Source organism: Aspergillus fischeri, genomic scaffold (assembly GCF_000149645.3).
Source record: "Aspergillus fischeri NRRL 181 1099437636261 genomic scaffold, whole genome shotgun sequence".
In the NCBI taxonomy this organism is placed as follows: Eukaryota; Fungi; Ascomycota; class Eurotiomycetes; order Eurotiales; family Aspergillaceae; genus Aspergillus; species Aspergillus fischeri.
Genome location: NW_001509765.1, coordinates 355742 through 379317, shown reverse-complemented (window position 1 = coordinate 379317; position 23576 = coordinate 355742). Strand labels below are relative to the sequence as shown.

The window sequence follows — 23576 nt, the reverse complement described above, 5'->3', positions numbered from 1 at the left end:
GACTACAACAGGCCTCTCGACCTTCTTCACATGGCAGAAGAGTCAGATTGGGTCAATAAAGTAAACATGGCTCGCGTGGACGGACGTATCTACAACTGGGTCAAGCGTTTTCATCCCGAGGATCTTTCATGCCGGCTGAATGGCGGTTTCCTACACGGTGCATACAACCTCGGCCAGAAGTTTATCTTTGACGATGGGACAATTTGGTTTCTTCGTCTTCCTCGAGGTAGCAGCATTTCTCCGGAATGTGCAGACGAGAAGGTAGCTATGGAAATAGAAGCCCTTCACCTGGTCCGGGAGAAGACATCGATACCGGTCCCAGAAATCCACGCATGGGGATTTTCAGAGGAGAACCCCTTGGTTTGGGTCCTTTCATGCTGATGAGCTTTATCGATGGCGTCTGTCTCATTGATGTGCTTATCGAAGACGGTTCAAGACTGCTCAAGGAAGAAATCCCTGATGCCGATATTGAATACGTCTACAGGCAGATGGCGCGCTTTATGTTGCAGCTTTCGAGATCGATTTTGAACGGATTGGCAGCTTGCCCACCCCAAGGACGAAATTTCCCGCGCCTGCTCGTCCACTCACATGGAAGGTACACGAGATCCTGAGGGGATGAGGTGTGAATAACTTTGGTTCGTGCTATGCCCGAAATAGGAATCTGTACTAACCAGCCATAGGTGATCGACATGAGGGGTTTTCTACGACTAGAGAATATTTTTCAATATGTGAACAACCAAGATTGGCAACAACTACGACTTCAACCGAATTCAATCGCAGGTCCGCGGGCTGCCAGGTCGAGCTACGCCTCGTTTAAGATTCTACAGTGTCAAATACCAGAATTAACTAATACAACCTACGACCGAGGCCCTTTCAAACTTATCTGTGACGATTTTGGCCTAGGAAATGTGATTGTGCGAAGTAAGGATGACCTTACAATCACCGGCGTAATAGATCTTGAGTGGGTTTACGCCGGCCCAGCTCAGTTATTTGCTTCGGCTCCTTGGTGGCTCCTTTTGGATTGCCCCATTAACACCGAGTGGGACTTTGAAGAGGGAGAGGCTCCGAAAGCCACTGATGGCTACTTCGAGTGTCTGGCAATCTTTAAGCGTGTGCTGGCGGAAGAGGAGGCAAAGATGACGGTAAATCAAGGGAAAGAACTCTCTGAACTCATACAATGGTCCGAAGACTCGGGTGCCATGTGGCTCCAGATGCTTCTGTCGAGCGGCTTTTTTGATACGCCTAGCTTTCCTTGCATGCAACTGCGGAAGCATCGGGGTGCTGAATGGTGGGACGAGCGCATGGAAGCGTATGGGGGTACAGAGGAAGAAGTAACATTCGTGACTAACAAGCTGGATGATTTAGCTGCATATGACAAGATTGAAAATGAGGTTGAACACTGCAAAGCCCTCATGGATAGCAAGGAGATGACAACAGAGGATTTTATTTACACTGTCTCCTCTCTTCTCAGGTCTACTCGATAGGTGGCCCAGTCAATGGAATAGCACGTGGATGACGTGATTTTAGACATATTTCTATGGTTCTTCTGCAAAGACATGTTCAGTGGATCGCTACCAATACACACTATGACTTCTTCACTCCGATGAGGTCAATTTCTTCGAGGACAGAATAGAATGTACAGAATTGCCAAACATTTCCAGGAGACAGTTTGGCTAGCAAAGTATGAAGCTCCTGCAATCTAGGACGACACTCGCTTACAGCAGATATTTGGCGGGGATGGAAGGAATCAATCAGGCGAAGCATCCCGCCTGAGAAGAAAAAGCTATTTGGCCGGATTCCAGAGGAGGTCGCCAAGGAAGATAAGGAATTGATTCTCAAGATAATGAAACTTGGTCCTAGGGACAGCCCATCGGCAGCGGAATTGCTGCACGATAAGTGGTTTGATTTTTTAGAGTATATGGATTATCGCGTCGAATACAGAACTGATATGTCGTCCCAGATACAGAGATAGCTATAGCCTATCTTTCTATTGTTGATCTAGACTAAATGGATCCATGTCCATTATTGGATGTCCCCGGTATTTCCCTATGAGAACTCCGCAGGAAAAGCATACCGGGGAACAACCAAGAAATACTATCGGAGAAGCTGGACTGCTGGAGGAAGCTGAGGTCGGTTCTTGCACGACAGAATAAATTCAATTGCAGTCTGGATTCTTCATATCTAGCTCAGTTTGAATAGAAGCCTGGATCATTGATTGACACACAACTTCCTTCATGCGAATTGCTACTTGCACATTGAATTTGCCCTTCCTCCTAGTGATAAATTTCCCGCGGAAAACTTCTTATCGGTCGCGTCGGCGGATATGTAATCAGACGGTGATTGGCCCGGGCAGGAGTTATCGGCGTATTGGACGACGAAGAAAGTTTCCCGCCGTCGGTCGTCATCGTCCGCGGTCTTCTTGTCGGACACAATGAGCAGAAATAATTATTATGACGGTCAATCTCGTGCTGGTCGGTTTTTCTTCTTCCGATGACTTCTTTTATTTCTTCTTTCCCTATTCCTAACTTTCTCAATTCTCATCCCAATCCATCCCTGTTGATGTGTTGAGCTAACCGAGTCGTGAGACCGACCTCTGACGACATACCTACTCTTCCACTCCTTTGGACAAACCGCCTCGGTCCATTGGACTCCCTCTATCCGCAGGCATGGCTGCATCGTGGTGCGCCCTCCGTGGCACTCGCCAGCTTGTCCTTCGTACGCGGTTGCGTGCCTCTCCTGCCTCAATCTCCCTGCGAAAGGCCTCTCCCTCGCCGGTATTGGCCACTCGCCGCTATCTCAACACTGCCACACAAGCAACTCCAGCGTCGCGACGGGCAGTTTATACTAGCTCCGTAGCTGACCATGGCGACCCTCATCCCCGCGATCTCTTCCAACCCCTCGACACTTTCCCCCGCCGTCACATTGGCCCCTCGCCCGAGGCGGCCCAGGAGATGCTCGCCGCATTGGACCCTCCGGTAGCAACTCTGGATGAGTTCGTCAAGCAGGTGCTTCCCGCCGATATTCTGTCCAAGAAAGACCTCACAGTCACCTCTCCCAGCGCCGACATCAATCTGCCTCGCTCCAGTGTACACGGTGGCTTGGGAGAGACGGATATGCTGAAGCTGCTCGAGACCTACCGCAAGCAGATTGACATCTCCGGCAAGACATACCTGGGAACCGGCTACTACCCCACCATTGTTCCTCCGGTTATCCTCCGCAACATTCTGGAAAACCCCGCTTGGTACACCAGCTACACTCCCTACCAGCCTGAAATCAGTCAAGGCCGTCTGGAGTCGCTTCTGAACTTCCAGACCTTGACCGCCGACCTGACCGGCTTGCCATTCGCCAATGCATCCGTCCTGGATGAGGCCACCGCCGCTGCCGAGGCCATGACCATGTCTCTGGCCACCCTCCCCATGGCTAAGCAGAAGAAGCCCGGCAAGGCGTATGTGGTGTCCCATCTGTGCCACCCTCAGACCCTTGCGGTCATGCAGTCTCGCGCTGAAGGATTCGGAATCAATCTGGTGATTGGTGACATCATGGCGAACGACTTTGAGCTGGTGAAGAAGCAGGGTGACAACCTCATTGGTGTTCTCGCGCAGTACCCCGATACCGAGGGTGGTGTGTACGATTTCCAGGCTCTGAGCGACAGCATCCACGCCGCTGGTGGCACCTTCAGCGTTGCTACCGATCTCCTCGCATTGACCCTCCTCAAGGCTCCCGGTGAGTTCGGTGCGGATATCGCGTTTGGTAATGCCCAGAGATTCGGTGTCCCTATGGGATTCGGTGGTCCTCACGCAGCTTTCTTTGCCTGCGCCGACAAGTACAAGCGTAAGGTTCCTGGACGTGTCGTCGGTGTGTCCAAGGACCGTCTGGGCAACCGGGCTTTGAGGTTGGCTCTGCAGACTCGCGAGCAGCACATTCGTCGCGAAAAGGCCACCAGCAACATTTGCACCGCTCAGGCTCTGCTTGCCAACATGAGTGCCATGTATGCCGTTTACCACGGTCCGGCCGGCCTCAAGTCTATCGCCCAGCGTGTCATGGCCATGACCTCGACTCTGCAGGAGAAGCTGACTGCCTTGGGTTACAACGTTCCCGTCAAGGGCAGCGCTGTTTTCGACACCCTGTCTGTCGAATTTGCCAGCAGTGAGGAGGCTGATGCCCTGATTGCGGCCTCTCGGGAGCAGAACATCTTTCTCCGCCGCGTGTCTTCCACCAAGGTCGGTATCTCTCTTGATGAGACCGTTGGTCGCGAAGAGGTCAAGGCTCTGCTACAGTTGTTTGCCAAGCACGCCGGCAAGGGCGAGGTTGAGCTCTCTGAAGAGATTGGCATCAAGTCCATTCCCCCTAACTTGGAACGGACCTCCCCCTATCTTACCCACCCCGTGTTCAACACACACCATTCCGAAACCGAAATGTTGCGATACATCCGCCACCTCGAATCGAAAGATCTGTCTCTCGCTCACTCGATGATTCCCCTTGGCTCCTGCACGATGAAGCTCAACGCAACCACCGAGATGATCCCCGTCTCCTGGCCCGAGTTCTCCCAGATCCACCCCTTCATGCCCGCCGACAAAGCCAAGGGTTACACGCAGATGATCGACGACCTTGAACAGCAGCTCGCCGACATCACCGGCATGGCTGAGATCACCGTGCAACCCAACTCTGGTGCTCAAGGCGAGTTTGCTGGCCTGCGTGTCATCAAGAAGTACCTGGAAGCCAACGGAGGCGAGAAGCGCAATATCTGCTTGATCCCTGTCTCAGCTCACGGCACCAACCCCGCCAGTGCCGCCATGGCCGGTATGCGCGTGGTCTCGATCAAGTGCGACACCAAGACCGGTAACTTGGACCTGGCTGACCTCAAGGCCAAATGCGAGAAACACAAGGATGAACTTGCAGCCATCATGATCACCTACCCCAGCACCTTTGGTGTGTACGAGCCAGGTGTCAAGGAGGCCTGTGAGATTGTCCACCAGCACGGCGGACAGGTCTACATGGATGGCGCCAACATGAACGCGCAGATCGGTCTGTGCTCTCCCGGTGAGATTGGTGCCGATGTGTGCCACTTGAACCTGCACAAGACCTTCTGCATTCCCCACGGCGGTGGTGGCCCCGGCGTGGGTCCCATTGGCGTTGCCGAGCACCTTCGTCCTTTCCTACCTTCGCACCCAGCCAGCGAGTACCTGCAATCCAAGCGTGGGGCGACCTCGTCGCCCCCCATCAGCGCTGCTCCTTGGGGTAGCGCCAGCATTCTTCCCATCACCTTCAACTACATCAACATGATGGGTGCCAAGGGTTTGACTCACGCCACCAAGATTACTCTCCTCAATGCCAACTACATCCTCTCTCGTCTCAAGCCCCATTATCCCATTCTCTACACCAACGACAACGGCCGCTGCGCCCACGAGTTCATCCTCGATGTGCGCAAGTTCAAGGATACCTGCGGTATCGAGGCCATCGATATTGCCAAACGTCTGCAGGACTATGGCTTCCACGCCCCCACCATGTCCTGGCCTGTGGCCAACACTCTCATGATTGAGCCCACCGAGTCGGAGAACAAGGCGGAGCTGGACCGGTTCTGTGATGCGCTCATTTCCATTCGCAAGGAGATTGCCGCCGTCGAGAGCGGCGAGCAGCCCCGGGAAGGTAACGTTCTCAAGAACGCCCCTCACACGCAGCGCGATCTGCTGTCCAGCGAGTGGAACCGTCCCTACTCGCGGGAGGCTGCGGCGTATCCCCTTCCATATTTGGTGGAGAAGAAGTTCTGGCCTTCGGTGACCAGAGTAGATGATGGTAAGCCTTTCTTTTTTGTTTCCTTTTTCTCTCCAGAGAGACGAAGCTAATTCATTTATAGCATACGGTGATCAGAACCTGTTCTGCACGTGCGGCCCGGTGGAGGAGACGGATTAATGATACCCTTGTTTCAACATTCTTCTAATTCAGTTTTACTTTGACCCTTTTCAACACTTGCCTTGAGGCATTTATGGTGGGATGAGCAGCATGATACGATTCAACAAATCATGATAGACATTGGGATGGCGTTTGATTTTCCTTAGAGTGGCAACCAGCTGTGGCAGCCGAAAATAGCGAGTTAATACCAGTTTGCACTGCTCAACGCAGTTCATATCAATATTATCATCATTCATCAGTATCTCCATTAACCGACCCTGTAACTTAGGTGGAAGGGTCGGTTAGTCTATCACTCCGAATGCTTATCTTATCGGAGTGGCGACGATCACATGGTTAAGGGTGCAGTGGGTACCTGAGGCATCGGAGCTGGCCGCTCTCCGTCCACGAGGGACTTTTCTCTCGCCGCAATTGGCCGATAATCATCCCCGTCTACCCCAGTATCCACCTGACTTATTCTGGTCTGAGACCTGCTTCACTTCTATTTAGATAGACCTCGACCCGGTGTTCGTGTTCCTGGTGTTGAGCTTGAGTCGGAATTGCTGCTTGTTTTGGTCTCTGCAGTTGCATCCATGTCGGGTTGAAGTGCTCCGTACATATCACTATAGTAAGATATCGCCACTGCACATGGAGAATGCGCTAGCTAACAAGATCAGGACTTTCTTCCTGTCGATGATAAGGATTGACGTACGTCAGTGACGTCTTCGTTGATACGTGTACATTATTTTTGCGAGTACATAGCTTTCTCTTTTTTGGCGCTTCTACCTGGCAATGGCAACGGCAACAGCAACGGCTCCTACATACACTCTGTTCCTCGGAACATTTATCCAGCTTCCCCGCAAACCGACTGGGGCGGATCCAGGTGCGAAATGGAGACCAGCCCTTGAGATCAATCACGGCGCATTATGGGTTTTGAATAGCGACGGGAAGATCGCGGGGTTTGACTGGTCTTTCTCACCAGCTGATGGAGACGTGAACTTCCTGACGGAGAAGTTGGGACTGAGCGGAAAGGTCACGGAGGTGGTTCGCGCAAGGGAGGAGAGGAATGAGTTTTTCTTCCCCGGGTTTATCGGTATGCCCCTTCTTCATCTTGACATAGGTATAGGCTGACAGACAAGATACACACATCCACGCCCCGCAATACCCCAACTCGGGCATCTTCGGCTCCTCGACCCTCCTCGACTGGCTCGAAACATACACCTTCCCCCTCGAATCCTCCTTCAGCGACACGTCCAGAGCCCGCGCTGTCTACTCGCGCGTCATCGCCCGCACTCTCGCAAACGGCACCACCTGCGCCTCCTACTTCGCCACCATCCACGTCCCCGCCACCAACCTCCTCGCCTCCCTCTGCCACTCCCGCGGCCAGCGCGCCCTCATCGGCCGCGTCTGCATGGACAACCCCTCCTTCTGCCCGGACTACTATCTCGACTCCTCTCCCGAATCTTCTGTCAGTAAATCCAAGGAAACAATCGCCCACATCCACTCCATCGACCCAGCCGGAACGCTCATCCACCCCATCCTCACCCCGCGCTTTGCGCCAACCTGCTCCCCACCCGCCCTCCGCGGCCTCGCCCAGCTAGCGCAGTCCTACAACCCCCCGCTCCACATCCAAACCCACCTCTCCGAGAATACAGGCGAGATATCCCTCGTCCGCGAGCTTTTTCCCCAGAGCAAAGACTACACGTCTGTGTATGATGACTTCGGACTCCTCACGCCGCGCACGATCCTCGCGCACGCGGTGCATCTGTCCCCGTCCGAGCGGGAACTCATCGCCGCGCGAGGCGCAAAGGTATCGCATTGCCCCGCGTCGAACTCAGCACTGGGAAGCGGGATCTGCGCCGTGAGGAGGCTGCTAGAGGCTGGTGTGGAGGTTGGCCTAGGGACGGATGTGAGCGGCGGGTATAACTGCAGTGTGCTCGAGGCTGTGCGGCAGGGATGTCTTGTTTCGAGGCTTTTGCGGCATAGCGGGACTGATGATACTGGTGATGGGGACGATGGTGAGGAAGTGCTGAGTGTCGAGGAGGGTCTGTACCTTGCTACGCGGGGCGGCGCGGCGGTTGTGGATCTGGCGGGGGAGATTGGGGGTTTTGAGGTTGGGATGAGTTTCGATGCGCAGATGGTGCGGTTGGGTCATACTCATACGTCGCCATCCCCGACAGCTGAGCATGGGGTGGTGGATGTGTTTGGATGGGAGTCGTGGACGGAAAAGGTGCACAAATGGGTGTGGACGGGCGATGATCGGAATGTGAGGGCTGTTTGGGTCCGGGGGAAATTGGTTCACTCTTTGGATGAAGGACAATCACAATCGGATGTGTGCATACCCGAGAAAGGGAAACCTACGTGGATAGGGACAGGGGCGGCCTGGGAATCGAAGTGGTGGTTGTGTGGATTGGGATTCGTGAGTGCCTGGTTTGTTTTTGATAGAGTCATGCGGTAATGTCTTACTGCGAGCGAAGCGAGCATGTTGTAAATACTTCATTGTCAAATATTCAAATACTAGCTACCGCTTCGCATACCATCGCGATGCCCTACTGGAACAGCTCGACGCAGTCGAAGATCTAGCAGTGTTAGTCTAGAACACACAAAAGTGGTAACTGAACTTACAAAGTTGGGACTGAGGAACGTGTCTCCGGAGCTGCCAGAGACAACACTAATGGTAATCTATTCCCGTCAGCTCGGTAGTTAGACGATAAAATAATGACGACGTACCGTGTTGGTGCCCGCAACGATCGTGCCGGCCGGAATCGCAACATCATACACCTCACCGAAACCCCTGTACGCACCGCGAGTAACACCGCGCGAGTTGAGGTCCTTGGGAGCGGATGGAACCGGTCCGGTAAACGAGTTGACCTGCCTCATTAGCTTTTGTCAGGCGAAGGGAGCTGTCAGGCGGCATACCTTGGCTTGGGGCCGACCACCCGCAAAAGACAGGGTCGTGCCGATGCGCAGCGTGGCGGCGCCGGTCTGCGAGGACGACGCGGTGAACTTGATCGTGACGGGGCTGTTGGTCGACTTGAAGATGGCCATGGGGAAGTCGGACAGCGAGGAGCTGCCGACGGTGTACGTGAGCGGGCCCCAGCTGGCCATGCGCGAGTCGGACGGGTGCATCCTTAGCTGGTTTGCGGCGTTGCGGAAGCCGGTGGGTCTAGATTGTCAGCACTTCTGTGGATTGAGACGTTCAGATGCTGAAATGCGTTTGCACTTACTGGCCGTCCCATTCGCCGATCTTGAAGATGGTCTTGCCGGTCGTCACGGACCCGGAAATGTTCTTGGTGGTCGTCGAGCCGGCCGACACGGAGACAGAGGTCGACGCGACCTTGTATTCGCCCTGGTAATACACCATGGTATAGGTTCCGGGCTTCATGGCGGGAGAGGTGAAGCTGCCGTCGGAGGCCGTGTAGGTCCAGTACTGCGCCTCATCGTTGTACCTGGATAATCAGCATTGAGACATTTAGTGTCGACACTGGGTTTCTCCGCATACCAGTGAACAACCCATTTAAACGTGGAATCAGCACCAGATGCCTTCCCAGACACCTTGCCTCGGGCGTTGGCCGGGACGTAGCCCTTAATATCAAGGTTCGCAAAGAAAGACGTATCAATGTTGGTGCCCGGAGTGCCGCTGCGACTAAAGTACATCGAGTATGGGCCGTGCAGACCCATGCGATTCGCTTCTGTCTGGGCGTGGCCGGAGTTCTGGGCGCATTAGCGACTGCACGATTCCGGACAGACAAACACCTACCATGTACCAGTAGAGGGCGTTGTATTGGCCTCCGTTATTGGTATTGATATCGCTGTTGAATTTAGTAGCGGCTCGGATATAGGGACAAAAAGAGAAACATACCGGTGGAAAGGACCGCCGGAAGAAGATTCGTATTGGTTCAGGATCATGCACACGCGATGCGCGCTGCCAGAGACGCCTGTGTCTGTTAGCCTAGATTCAAGGAAAGTGGACGCTACCTACAGTGTCTGTGGTCGTCGATGAATCGCTCGCTGGAGTAGAACTTGCTACGGGTCTGGCCGTTGACCAGGTACTATGACTGTCAGCACGTGGCATCATCCTGAGACGACCAACTTACCACATCCGAGCCCTCAATGGCGGTACCGCCAGCGGTGTTGGAGACTTGACCAAATGGCTCCTCGTTGGGGAGGAGCTCGTTGTTGAGGCGGGCAATGAACCGCAGCTCACCGATAGAGGGTTCTGGACGGTCAGCGGATATTCCGAAGCATTGTCAGAGGACTAACCCGCAGTAATATGGGTGGCCATATGAATGATGGGGTCTCCGTTGTGCACAACGAAGTAATGAGTCAAGGTACTTGTCGAGCAGGTAACCTTGATATAATCGCCTACAGAGGTCAGTACAACAATGCCATCTTCAGCAGTACCTGAACACACCACTCTGAGTGGCAGAGACGGATGCAGATCCGAGACCTGACCCAATGTGACTGCCTGTGCCTTGATACTGCAGCTCGGCGCCGTAGAAGTTGATCGATGTGATGTCGCAGTTCGACCGGTTGACGGTGAACTTCAACGGACTCGCCGAGTTGGCATCGATGACATAGGAGCTGCTGGTCGTGGTGATGCCAAAGGCCGCATTGGCGACGCGAGCCCAGAAGGGAAGGGACAACAAAAGCGTAGCTTTCGACAGCATGGTGAACCGCTCTGGGAGGTGGCGTTCTGAGCTGAGCTTCTATTCTGTGGGTCTGCAGAAGTGCAGATGCCTATATATCACCAGATGCCATTCTTCAGCGTGTCCAGCCTCAGACACGAAGGGATCATCCTCTTCATCACTTTTCCCCTCCTGGCAATTTGACGGGTTCCACCAATCTCAGTGAGGTGGATAATTGCGCAACATGAGCGCGGCATCATCATCTATCAAAGCTGGCGCTAGCGAAGGAGTGCATGACGGTATATTAATTGGGTCCACAGTATGTACCGATGCATGCGGAGAAGCCTGCGCGAATGCCACGAAATAGACAAATACCACGCGGTAGGTTTCTCCGGGGAAGGGTTGGCGCCAAGTATCATCATCTCAGCAGGATGCTCCTTTAAACCGGCCAATTTCTTCACGCGGTTTCAGTGATTTTGAGAGATATAACACTGTACACTAGCGACTCATTCATGCTGACAGCTTGCACTACTGGATCCAATATCGACCTCGTCAGGAGGCAGGAGTAGTTCTGGTTCATCCGGATGATGTCTCAGGATCGCATCGCCGTGCCTAAAAGGGACAGTCACGGATCACCAGGTGGGGTTTGGCAGGATCAACTGGCAATCCGTTACTCCATATTGCAAGCCAGATTCGGTCGATTTTATCGCGAGAATCCAAGTTATCGCCTTTCAGCCATGGTTGTGAAACACTCGAACTTTGCCGGAATGATCCAACTGGGTTTCGTCAGGCTTTGGCGCCATAAACATCTGGTCAGCTGCACCCGGATTTTTTCCGTCTTGAGCTTCTTTTCTTCAGGGGGAACGGCTATTTCAGTAATTTCCATCAATCAATCAGCCGCTCATTGCATCCCTCGCATTGTATCATCCCGAGTCTGGCACAGGTGTTGCGATCGGCCAACTCATCTCATGACGTTCAATTCAAGTGTATCCCTCAAGTGTCGTCCAAATATGCAGAAAGGAGCTGTGGTTCTTGAAACAGCCAAGATGATCGAATGTGTCGAGTTGGGAAATGAAACTCGTGGTGGGCTTGGTGCCAGTCTTCACCGGAATCAATCCGGAATCAGTCCGGAAATCCCAGCCGTCCAGCCGAAGGACTCCTTGCGTATAAAGATTGGAAAACATTTCTGCTGATTAATGCCTGAGGTCGAATTCTAGACCACGTTTTTGCTAAGTTGCTGGTCTCACTCATCGTCGCTGACAGATCTGTTCGATTACCCAAGAGATCAGGATCAGATCAGGATTCAGGAACAGCATATCCAGTTCGGAACATCTTCAGATGTTTCAGACCCAATTGGTGTTCACAGCTCATTCCTGCTGATATGGTTTCCATTCAGGAATTGAAGCGCTGAAAAGAAGGAACGTTAACATCGCCTGCATGTCTGTTTTTAGAGTGAAACAGCATGAAGATCAAGTGCTTATTATAGTTGATATATGGCTGAGACATTACCAACCTTGCTCTTCCGTGTTTGAAGTATTCATTAGAGACCCATTTACACGGCATCTTTTACCAATATGTTAAAGCCATGTTTTTTGTGTCCTGTCCTTGTTCAGGGGCGATTGCATTTCAACACATGTATGAGGACACAGGCATTTCTGAAGCGCAATTCCTATAACAGAGTAATGGGTGGCCATTCAGGCTCTCCGAGCCAACACTGACTGGTGTGCTCAGCGTGCAAAGGCTTAATTGCTTTGAGTTAGAGTCAGAGCATGCCTAGCATGATGCTGATAGCCGTCGCTGGCATTCTAGCAGAAGGGTCATGAGATTGAACAGTGGCGCTTCAGATTCTTCTCCATGAGAACAAACATGAACAGCTTTTTCAATCAAGCTCTGTCATATATGAGATCATAAATGATGCGCAAACAATCTAACGCTAAATTTGTTTGATTGTCCTTCCTGGAACCTTGAGTGTCAGGTTCTGTCAAGCCTCCGGAGTGAGGGACCGCATTCATTTCTGCTGGGCATCAATTCGGCAAAACTTGACGCATTTCGGGACTAAAATGGCTTGTTATTGTGTGTATGCATTCTGTCTCTAGCAATCCTATCGCTATTTAATGCGTGCGTGCTACAAATTGAGCATCCTCAATCTGAAGCTATTGTTCGGGTACATGCATCGTATTGTTCTAGAATGCCTCGGGTCGCCCCTAAAGTGGATAACCATGTGGCACAACTGACTTGCTAATGCATCTTTCGGCTTTGGTGCCAATCAATTGGTGAGGTTTTGAAGCCCCAAGTCAAGGAAGATTGTCTTCCATTCAGATGGGTGGCTGGATCCTCATAGACAGTTGAATGGTTGCTATTATCACCGCTTTCGGTAATCTGTTGTGCGACACACCTGAGTCGTAGCGCACGCGATATCCCCTGTCTCGGTGACCGCGATAGTTGTGAATCTCCACTGCCTGCTCAGGACTGACAACTGCAATTGCAAAAATGACTACATTAACTTGGCGGACTCCTCGAGGGTGTGGCAGTATATATGTCGGTCAACTCCAGCTTTCTCGGTCCTTGATCGCTATCTCGGCCCACTACACGGATCGTCCGCGGCCCTCGCTTTTATCTCACATTGAGTTTGACGTTGAGCCGATCCTTGTGTAGACTTTCGATGAAGCTCCATCCATCATGGCTCGCTGCAATGAAGCTTGCAGTTATCTTCGACCCTGTCACAGGCATTGGTCTACCAGCGTCTACGCTACGAAGAGACCTGCACCTCGCCGCTGAATTGGGCTTGGATTCTCATCTCGCATTGAATGACCCTGAAGCCTTCCGTTCTATAATTGCCGATTCTGTGGATTCCACAAGTGCAGCAGAATATACAGAGGTGAATTCAAGCCCTTACAACTATCGATCTTGTTCCTAACTCATGCAGATGCTCATTGACCACGAGGATCCCTCAGTTGGCACCTATCGAAACAGGTTTTGGGTCAATGAAGACTTCTATGTCTCTGGGAGTCCGATTATGGTCTATGATATTGGAGAGGCTACTGCCGAGTACTCGGTTTCTTTGTTGACAAATTCCTCATCCTGGCTTAGTCTGCTGTTGCAGGAATTTCACGCTATGGGGATTGTGTGGGAGCACAGGTAGTGTCAATCAAAGGCCGCAAAATTAAATATGTACTGATGTTGCAAAGATATTATGGAGACTCACTTCCATTCCCCGTCAGTCAGGATATGCCCGTGGAGCACTTGAAGTATCTCACCACCGAACAAGCTCTTGCTGATATCCCATATTTTGCTGCAAATTTCAGCCGGCCGAATCATCCTGATATCGATCTGACACCCAGAGGAACCCCTTGGGTTATGATCGGTGGATCCTATCCTGGTATCCGTGCTGCGTTCACTCGCAACAAATACCCCGATACCATATTTGCAGCTTATGCTTCGTCCGCTCCCGTCCAGGCTCAACTCAATATGAGCGTGTACTATGAACAGATTTACCGCGCTATGGTGGCCAACGGGTACAGTAACTGTACCAAGGACATCCAGGCTGCTCTCAAGTACATCGATGACCAGTTGTCCAACAAAGAGACGTCCGCGTCGATCAAACGGCTTTTTCTTGGACGCGATGCGGAGAAGAACAGCAATGCAGACTTCACCACGGCTTTGGTCGCTCTTTACGGACCTTTTCAGGCTCACGGTCTTTGGAGCGGTAATCAAAGCTTGCACGATTTCTGCAACTACCTTGAGCTGGACCCAGCGACAAACCAATCGGCAGGACCGGAGGGTCTCGCCCCAATCCACGGCAGCAAATATGTTGCAGAGCGATGGGCGTCATTTCCTTACTTCATATCGCTGGTCAACAGGATGTATGGGACTAACTGCAACGGTCTCAATGCATCAGAGCCTTTGTCGTGCGATTTCAGTCAAACCAACACCATCCCTGAATTGATCAGCTGGACTTGGCAATATTGCACCGAATGGGGCTTTTTCCAGAGCAACAACTTTGGCTCTCATGCGCTTCTTTCCTCATATCAGACCCTGGAGTATCAGCAGGAACTCTGTAATCGCCAGTTCCCAAACGCCGTCCAGGCTGGGATCCTACCGCCACGACCACGGACGGAAAGCTTGAACGAAGAGTTCGGCGGCTGGACTATCCGACCGTCCAACGTGTATTTCAGCGGGGGGCAATTTGATCCCTGGAGACCATTGTCGGTGCTATCTGATGAAGATTGGGCTCCACAGGGAGTCAATTTCACCACTGAAATACCGGCCTGTGGGGTCTCCACCGGCAAAGACGCGATATTTGGGTACATTATGGAGAACGCGGTGCACTGCCCCGACTTTCGCCTCACCCCGGACGCGGCAGTCTCCCGGAATTACTTTAGCAAGGCCTTGAAACAATGGCTGCCATGTTTCAGGCGTAGTCAGTCCTGGCAGTCACAGTGATCATTGATGTCATTAGAGTGTGGGGAGTAGTTAGCGTGGCCGATCCTGGGTGTAGCTAGCCTTTTTCATATATGCTTGCGACCTAGCCGAGACTAGACTGTGCATAACTTCGCCTGACATCTTGCATTCTTTCTGTCTAACCGTTTTCGTATGTGCTTGCGATGGATCGTTCATCGGTTTTCTTTTGACCATTAATACGTTGAGTTTTCTGTAAGTTTGGTAGCGATCCACATGTCGGAGTCCGAGGACACTCTCCTCCGAAGCATCAACATACTGGTTGTCAACGTCGCATATTGAGGGGTAGCTCTGAAGTCGACATGAGCATGTGGTATAAATAGTGAGCACTGCGGTCATGGATAACGTTGGTCACACCGACCTGGACCATTTCTAATTCTAACATTCGGATATTTGCTATTGTCACACAAGTCACCACTCACAAGTACAACCTCACCCACCCGGGCTCGACACCATGCTGGCCCCTGCTGTCGCACTATTCGGCGCAGTATACGCCACCTTTTTGGTCCTCCGTTACTTCCAGCAACTCTACAAGCATCGCAAACAGGCTCGATCCCTGCGCTGTCAGCCCCCCGCCGAAGGTGAAGCGGGCATCTTCGGCATCTCTTCTTTTCTACGACTGAGAAACGCCGTCAAGGAGAAGAGATGGATTGAGCTCATCGCCGAGCAGTATGGAAAGTACGGTAACACATTTACGCAGACGATCTTTGGACAACCGTTGGTATCTACGATTGAGCCGGAGAATCTCAAGGCTCTGCTCGCGACCCAGTTCAATGATTTCGAGCTCGGCACGAGACACCAGGAGTTTTACCCGTTACTCGGAGACGGAATTTTTACGCTGGATGGAGCGGGATGGTCGCATGCGCGTGCGCTATTACGACCCCAGTTTACGAGGGACCAGGTGAGTGATTGTTTTCATCTCGTCAGACTGTGCTAACTGCTCAGGTGGCCGATTTGGACTTGATGGACGGCCACGTCTCCAGACTGATTGACCTAGTTCCGAAAGACGGCTCGACGTTTGATATCCAGCGGCTGTTCTTCCTCCTCACGATCGATTCGGCGACTCATTTCCTCTTTGGCGAATCGGTGGGCTCTCTGCACGCTGGCACAGACACCGGCCTTCTGGGTAGATCAGCCGTCGGTAACGCGGAGGGCTTCGCAGAGGCGTTCAACAAGGCTCAGGAGTATCTCGCCGCGAGGTCCCGAGCGGTCATCTTCTACTGGATGATCAACCCCAAGGAGTTCCGCGATGCCAACAAGCGCGTCCATGAGGTCGTCGACCACTATGTCGAGCTCGCTCTCGAGTCACGGCGGAATTCGGAGAATAAGCAGCCTGGAGGCCGGTATATCTTTGCTGAGGCGCTGGCGGCCGAAAACGACAATCCGAAGGTGTTGAGGGACAACATGCTCAACATCTTGTTAGCGGGGCGCGATACAACCGCCAGCCTGCTGAGCTCGACCTTCTTTTATCTGGCTCGCCATCCGAACGTGTGGACCAAACTTCGTCAGGCCATTGTGGATGCGTTCGGCGGCGCCGAGCACCCCAAGGAGGAGATCACGCAGACAAAGCTCAAGGATATTCCGTATTTGCGATATGTGCTGAATGAAGGTACGTTACCCCCGACACAATGCACAGTGGAAAGATCCTGACAGCAAACCAGTCCTGCGGCTCCTGCCACCCGTCCCTGCCAACTTCCGCGTCGCCAACAAGGACACAACCTTACCTGTTGGAGGTGGGCCGGATCAAAAGTCCCCCGTCTACATCCGCAAGGACACAGTAGTCACCTACAGTGTATACGCCATGCACCGCCGGACAGACTTCTATGGTCCCGACGCGAACGAGTTCCGACCCGAACGCTGGGAAGAAAACGGCAAACGAGGATGGGAGTATCTTCCCTTCAACGGCGGCCCGAGAATCTGCCTTGGCCGTGAGTTTCTCCTGACTTTCACGAGGCTTTACTGTCTAGCTAACATCTGCAGAACAATACGCACTCACGGAGGCCAGCTTTACGATTGTCAAATTACTTCAGCGATTTGATCGGATTGAGAACGCGGATCCGGATCTGATTGAGCCAGTCCAGCAGACGAATCTCACTCTGGCGCATGATAGGGGTGTATATATTAGACTGTACTCGTCGAAGGCACTTTGATCGATGTGAATAACGAAGCACGACTTACGACAACTTGAATTATCTCGACTCAAGCAATTCTGAGTTTTCCTAGTTTAATAAACGTACCTACTATATAGTCTACTGATTATCTTGACGACTGATGTTCGTAATGGCAGACCCCCATGTACATCCCAAAGAGGAAAGTGATAGATGTGCCACACGTGGCTGGTTCTGTGGCGCAGGTTATCTCCATGATTCGCCGAAAGAGAGATGGGCTGGATTTCCACTGTCGACACCATCGAATCACTTCCCCAACTATTGGTAGAGTAGAACACACTCACACCTTAGAGCATCTCACTGGAGCGCCATAATTATCTTTCAAAGCATCTTCAACTTCCTGATATCTTCGCTTTTCAGTGAGATCCGTATTTCGGTCAAATCAAAATCAAGTAGCAGGACTATCTCGATTCCGGCCTTTTGTCGGAACAAACAATCAGCTCCTCTGTCATCGCTCCTTCACTTCCGTCTTGGGAGTGACCGGTGTATACCTCCTTTCATTGCGAAGAGGTTTTGCAAATTCGGCTGGCTCTGCATTCATCCGTCCCACTGAAGAGACAATCAATATGGCCTCTACTTCAAAACCCAGTTCACAACCCCCAGCGACAGGCGTCATTGTCCCTAAAATGGAGCATCCTCCCCAGACTACAAACCCCGCCGAAGTCCCTGAGAAGGACAATTCGAGCGGTGAAGCCTGGACCTCAGAGATGCAGTATGTGTCGTCACTGGCGAAGTTGCAGAAGATGGAGGCGACGGTTAGTCTTCCCCCCTTTGCGTTGATTCGATGTTCAAGCTGACAAGTGCAGATTCACCAACTACGGACTCTACTCTCTGGGCGTCTCATAGAGCCAATAGTCCCCATCGTCAACCCCAAGGCGGCTTCGAGGAGGCCACTGCCAAAATCGCCGCGTGTGCTCTTTGAACAGCTCTCGCAGACGGCACGCGCGAGCGTCGCGGAGGTCCAGGAGTTCCAGGCTATGTGGCGCAGCCCTGAGATGAAAGCTATCTGGGACCATGTGGATGCGCGGATCAAGCAGAACGGGGGCCAGCTGCTCCAGCCGACGGGGATGTGGGAGCGGGACTACGATGTTCTTCTTGAGGAGCTTGAGAGGGAGGAGCGGGCGCAGAAGGAGCAGCAGCAGAGGGTTGAGGAGGAGGAGGAACGCGCGAAGATTGAAGGGGTTGAGGGCGGCTGGAGGACGATCGTGGAGACGTTCATTCGACGAGATTTACCGGGTATTCGGGTGATGGCTCTTCAGGACCAGCCCAGGATCACTGTTGTTTCTGTCAAGGCTGGCATGGCGTTTCAACTGCAGGCTGTCAATGGAGATGGACATGATATGGTCGATTGGCGGGTTCAGGAACTGGCGACTCCTGGGAAACCGAAGACAAAGCTGGAAACGGCGGTTGCAGCTTGTCTGAATGCTCGTCCGCGGCAGTGGGATCTTGCCTATCTACTGGTAAGTTTACATATTGACATTAACACCAGATACAACGGGACACGTCTAACCCTTAATTCAGGACATGATAGCCTCCTACTCCGACATCAAACAGACGCCGTGCGCGAAATGCGGCAAAATGACCGACAACGCCGCACAACTGCCCTCCATGCGCAGACCCAACCCCCTCCAATCGTCCCAAGGCCAACCAGTCGTCTGGGAAGCATACCACCCCGCCTGCATCGATCCTTCCCCGTCCTCCCGCCCTATCTCCAGCTAATCATGCACCCCATGCACAACATCATGCCAATACCCAGCCGGATACTCCACCCCCCTCCAATCCCAATACCGCCGCGGAATGACATGGACCCTCCTCCTTCTCCCCCTCTCATCCACCTCCTCCTCATCACAATACTCAACCCCACACCACGTCCCATGATCCGGAACCACATACCTCCTCCGCCGAAAATCATACCGCTCACACGCTCCCCGCCTCGCCCACGGGAACGGCGTCTCGTCCACCCCCACGCAGCAGCACCCCTCCCGGCACTCCCACCCAGACCAATTGATCCGCTCCTGACTCTGCGTCCGGCTCTTGATCTTCCCCACGTATATATCCGGTCCGCGATTGGTCAAGATATCGAAGAGACGCCACCGACGGGGCCAGCGCGAGGGGTTACCTGGCCGGGGGTCTTTCGGCCAGATCCAGCCTAGTGTTGTGGAAGGCATTGCAGTGAGCGCAGCGAACTGAGCTTAGAAACGAGAGAGAGCAACAAGCTTAACAGCAAGCGGAGAAGTCAGGTCAGCAGGCCAGTTGGGAGATTCAGATCAACACACGTAGCGAATGGATATGTGAATGCACCGCACCTTCAGCATTGCTTGGGATGAGATGGGGATTTACTTATACCTGTACCTCTGTACGAGAATAAAGAATAAAGTAATTCCATCAGCTGGGATTATGGCTTCATGAAACAAAGGTCGCATTGCATGCGGCTGCAGGGCTGTTTCTTTACTATCCTGGTACTCCCATCCTATCCTGCTTTGTATCGATTGCACAAGGCATAGGCAGATGCAAATGGAGTGGTTTGTCATCAGATCAGAACAAAGAATGGGGCTGATATGCAATTGCTTCCATTCATATTTATATTCTAGACTAGTAAACTAGTTGATGAATTATAATATGCATGTCAATTTCTATGCTAATACAGCCCATTATAGACACCAGATGATCGAATAGATTGCATATACCAGTCCCCGCCACTTTAGATTATTCGTAATGGCAAATACACAGAGAGAAGAAAGCAAAAGAGAAAACGCCAGCCCAACCTTGCGGATACATCGCTATTGTCATGAAGGGAAAAAGTCGCTCATTCGAATGCAATATGTCGTTGTAGAACATACGATACGTTCATGAGGAAGCTCAAGTGGAAAAGACACCAAAGTCACCGGCGAACCACGTGAAGGAGGCTATTGTGATCATGACCATGCCAAAGGCGAACTTGAGGGCTTGTCGCTCGACGTCGGAGAGGGCGCTGTTGCAGGTGGCGCAGTTGAATTCTATATTCGGGTCAGTATACTTTGTCAAATATACCTAGAAAAATAAGAGCATACCGTTGAGAGGAGTATAGGGTTGCGGACTGTACATGCCGAAAAGGTAACCGTTCTGCGAGCCAAGGTGGCCGGGGCTTGCGGTGTCTCCAATATCCTTGTCCACGTCGACCACGTACAACGTGTACGTCGCAGTCAGCAGTGGGACCGTGGCATTCGCCTGGTACTTGCCCGTATCCCACACCACCTTTCCAGTCGCCTCGACGCTCATGTTGCTCGTGAGCGTATAGGTCGCGCTGTTCATGGTGCAGGTCGCGAGAACATTCACCGCAGACGGCGTCACCGACAGAGAGGTATAGTTCCAGGCAAAAGTCACATGGTCGCCAATCTTGTAATAGGTTGTGGCACCCGCGGTGGGGATCAACATCGACGTTCCGCCCGCAGGGAGACGTGGATCGATCGAGGTCGACTTGGTAGAGGTCTTGGTCTTGCTGTTCTTGCCCGATTTGTCCGTAGCAGTCTCGGTAGTTGTTCCCGACTCCGTCTGTGTGCCGGTCTTTTCGGCCGTTCCAGTAGCAGTCTCTGTTCCACTGCTAGAGTCCGTCGCAGTTGAGTCCGCAGTATTGGTTTCCGACGCAGAGTCGGTCTTGCTCGCCTTAGAATCAGTCGTTGTTTCGTCGGATGCAGTTGTATCTGTCAAGTCAGCATGCGAACAAATGAGCAATATTTCTGCAAACTAACCAGCTCTGGCCGCAATCTCTCCGTGTGCCAGGTTCAGCCCGTCCTGGGGCCATGGCCAAGCCGAGGAAATTGTTCCCAGCAGGAGGAGAAGGCTTAAAAACGAGAGGAAGTTGAGGGACTGCATGATGGACGATGCCTTCAGACCCTGAAGCTATCACGCAATACAGGGACTGAGTCCCTTGAGAAAATTTTGGGAGAGTGTTCCGGCTATTCCTCAACCGATCGGCTTCTGGCTTCACAAACGAGTGTCGACGACCGAGAGAGAGCGATTCACAACGTCGGCAAAACAGTCTGGACGTAAGATGGACAGGTAGAACAAATTTCTCCAAGGCAGCGGGTCAGTGAAACATGCAGATCGGGTGGTGTCGTATGCGGGTCGCAAGGAGGGGAGGCTGAACGGCAGGTAAACAAAGCGAGTGACTGGTCAGAGAATCAACTCAACAGCATCACACCATGGGAAACTGTAGAGAGAGATGACCAAATTGAAGATACAAAATTCAAGCAGTGCTCCGAAAAAGCCAAGTCAAGTCATGAGAAGGGTGAAAAAGGGTCTAACAAGAAAAGATGCCAGACGGGGGTTCCGATCGAAGCGACTAGAGAAGGGGATCTGGAGGCGGGCTAGCCTGTTTGGGCATAACTGAGACATGGGCTATTTTTGGCTATTAGAATTATTCACACGCCATCACATGAAGGTCATAATCACCTAGAACCTAGTCTGTCCATCTCTATCTCATCTAGTTGGCACGTTAAACAACTGAACTACCATGTTCTCATCAGGATATCCTCGATTTATCGTCTTCATGGTCGCCAGCAGTGCTACTAGAGAAATGACCGGACGTCTGCCCTTGACCAGAACATAACAAATGGATCCATAATCATAATCACAAAGGAAGGTCCACTATTCCATACAATCCAAAGATATGGCATGACATAAACGACTGGCATCACAGCAGCATTACAGGTACATTAACATTAACAAGAAGTTTCCGTATGTGCGATGCGTATCAATACATGTCATTCCCGACAGGTAAGGAGCGGCTCATATCCTCCAAAACCCTTGAGTGAACTAAGGAATCATGACTCCCGCCACGCGCATCTCATATCCGGTGGCAACATCTTCCGCTGGCCAATATCCGCACCCTCGGGTCTATTTACGAAGTATATTCGACCTGAAGGTTGACGGTACTGCAAGAGGAGGGAAATTTGGGTTCGTAATAGCGGTATATATAGAAGAGCTGGGGTGCGCCGTGGAACCAGTCGCACACTGATGAATTAGCCACATGCAGAGAGTTACCGTCAGATGGAAATGCTTACCCAGCCAGCCGCCAAAGCCCTGTTGCTCTGACCACTGCAGGCCGGTGCTATTGATGAAGAATCCCTCCGCGCCGTAGCCGACGTTGATCTCGACGGGTTCCCATTCTGTGAACAAGTCAGTTCTGGATCGAAGATGAACTATTTGGGAGAGCAGGGAACTAACGAGCATAGTTGGTAACAGCGATCGGATTGAAGCCCCAAGGGAATGGAGTCTTAAAGTCGAACTGGGTGTATGTGCCGTTCAGGAACGCCGTACTGGCAGTATCCTCATCGGACGTGAGGACAGCGTCATTGAATCCTGCACCGGTGTGGTAGGCGTAGACGTATAAATCATTGTGTTTCTCGTTGGATGCGTCTGCGGTCTTAAGATGGAAGGGCTTGGTGGCGTTGGTGGCCTGGCGAGCAGTATGGAACATGGGGTTGGCCGCCACTGCGGAAACCAGTAGAGTGAGAGTAGAAAGCAGCTTCATTCTGATGATCGTCACTGAACGAGAGATTGAATTATTTTGCTTGACTGCTTTTCAATGAAACTAGCACGAGTGACAAAAAAAGTGGACAACGATGTGAGAGAAAGGGTGACAGTGATGAGGATGGATGTGGCGATATCCCTCCCTTTATTTATGTTCTTGAACAGTCCACCATATCACCACTCCACTAAGTGGAACATCACGGACTGTTTCCAACCGGCACTGGGAATCAAATCATCTCATCAATGATCGGCATTCAAAATTTAGAACCTTCTGCAGACATTGCAGGAATGCTAGTTGTTAGCACGCTGTCTAGCAGAAACTAATCGAGTCCGTTCTTCTCAGGCCACACATCACATCACATCGCCGGAACAACCAAGAAATTCAAGGAAGAATGAGCTCCACACATGGAGTTGTTCAGCTCAGGCTAAAGTATGGAGATTTGGACAATTTGCCCGACGCAACGACGATCAATGGCCAGTGGGAACACGGCAAGGTTTTCAATGAATTAGCCAAGATGATTGCTTGAGTAGAGTAAGATCGTACCGCAGTGGACACTGGTTGCTGGGGGGAAATAATGATTCATGAAGCGGGGATGGCTTCAAACCTGAGACATTGCCGAACATTACTCCAAATCCTGAGTACAAAGTACGGAGCATCCTCAATGCTTCATTGTAGTTTGTTGCAGACACATGTAAGTGTAACATCTATGCTGCCGATGCTCAACTCAGGCGTGCTATTTTTACACTTTGAGCTCCTAGTCTCTGTACTATGTCCTCTATGCTGCACCAACTCAGTCACAAGGTGATCGACATCCCGATGCACGCTAACAGGAACAGGAGGCGAGCATCATCCAGACTTCGGAATCATGCCGTATTTGCCATATTCAGGATATGAAGGAATGATGAATATATCGACGACAATTAC

The 23576-nt window shown here is 52.0% G+C and overlaps 9 protein-coding genes across 9 annotated transcripts; 6 read left to right on the top strand and 3 right to left on the bottom strand.

Annotated features, from left to right (window-relative positions):
• Positions 1-66: 66 nt before the first annotated feature.
• On the top strand, positions 67-1484 carry NFIA_029650 (uncharacterized protein; the record flags this gene model as incomplete). The annotated part of the gene is made up of 3 exons (XM_001262429.1): positions 67-360; positions 485-595; positions 681-1484. 3 exons carry the CDS (start codon positions 67-69, stop codon positions 1482-1484), a joined length of 1209 nt encoding a protein of 402 aa, XP_001262430.1.
• A 1182-nt stretch (positions 1485-2666) lies between these two features.
• NFIA_029640 (glycine decarboxylase subunit P) lies at positions 2667-5910 on the top strand (the record flags this gene model as incomplete). The annotated part of the gene is made up of 2 exons (XM_001262428.1): positions 2667-5793; positions 5855-5910. The coding sequence occupies 2 exons, from the start codon at positions 2667-2669 to the stop codon at positions 5908-5910; spliced, it is 3183 nt and encodes a 1060-aa protein (XP_001262429.1).
• Positions 5911-6678: 768 nt separating this feature from the next.
• Positions 6679-8344, top strand: NFIA_029630 (chlorohydrolase family protein; the record flags this gene model as incomplete). Its single annotated transcript, XM_001262427.1, has 2 exons — positions 6679-6979; positions 7026-8344. The coding sequence occupies 2 exons, from the start codon at positions 6679-6681 to the stop codon at positions 8342-8344; spliced, it is 1620 nt and encodes a 539-aa protein (XP_001262428.1).
• Positions 8345-8435: 91 nt separating this feature from the next.
• On the bottom strand, positions 8436-10556 carry rglA (putative rhamnogalacturonase B; the record flags this gene model as incomplete). Its single annotated transcript, XM_001262426.1, has 12 exons — positions 8436-8465; positions 8512-8568; positions 8617-8757; positions 8806-9052; positions 9114-9335; positions 9389-9600; positions 9647-9698; positions 9749-9824; positions 9869-9938; positions 9984-10105; positions 10150-10251; positions 10301-10556. 12 exons carry the CDS (start codon positions 10554-10556, stop codon positions 8436-8438), a joined length of 1587 nt encoding a protein of 528 aa, XP_001262427.1.
• A 2650-nt stretch (positions 10557-13206) lies between these two features.
• On the top strand, positions 13207-14957 carry NFIA_029610 (putative serine peptidase, family S28; the record flags this gene model as incomplete). Its single annotated transcript, XM_001262425.1, has 3 exons — positions 13207-13392; positions 13441-13652; positions 13703-14957. 3 exons carry the CDS (start codon positions 13207-13209, stop codon positions 14955-14957), a joined length of 1653 nt encoding a protein of 550 aa, XP_001262426.1.
• A 469-nt stretch (positions 14958-15426) lies between these two features.
• NFIA_029600 (cytochrome P450) lies at positions 15427-17122 on the top strand (the record flags this gene model as incomplete). The annotated part of the gene is made up of 4 exons (XM_001262424.1): positions 15427-15873; positions 15918-16581; positions 16634-16900; positions 16953-17122. The coding sequence occupies 4 exons, from the start codon at positions 15427-15429 to the stop codon at positions 17120-17122; spliced, it is 1548 nt and encodes a 515-aa protein (XP_001262425.1).
• A 584-nt stretch (positions 17123-17706) lies between these two features.
• On the top strand, positions 17707-18859 carry NFIA_029590 (RNA polymerase II mediator complex subunit MED27 domain-containing protein; the record flags this gene model as incomplete). Its single annotated transcript, XM_001262423.1, has 3 exons — positions 17707-17895; positions 17947-18600; positions 18662-18859. The coding sequence occupies 3 exons, from the start codon at positions 17707-17709 to the stop codon at positions 18857-18859; spliced, it is 1041 nt and encodes a 346-aa protein (XP_001262424.1).
• A 1140-nt stretch (positions 18860-19999) lies between these two features.
• NFIA_029580 (uncharacterized protein) lies at positions 20000-20992 on the bottom strand (the record flags this gene model as incomplete). The annotated part of the gene is made up of 3 exons (XM_001262422.1): positions 20000-20136; positions 20191-20820; positions 20869-20992. The coding sequence occupies 3 exons, from the start codon at positions 20990-20992 to the stop codon at positions 20000-20002; spliced, it is 891 nt and encodes a 296-aa protein (XP_001262423.1).
• Positions 20993-22019: 1027 nt separating this feature from the next.
• Positions 22020-22652, bottom strand: NFIA_029570 (uncharacterized protein; the record flags this gene model as incomplete). The annotated part of the gene is made up of 3 exons (XM_001262421.1): positions 22020-22132; positions 22183-22287; positions 22346-22652. The coding sequence occupies 3 exons, from the start codon at positions 22650-22652 to the stop codon at positions 22020-22022; spliced, it is 525 nt and encodes a 174-aa protein (XP_001262422.1).
• Between the last annotated feature and the right edge of the window lie 924 nt (positions 22653-23576).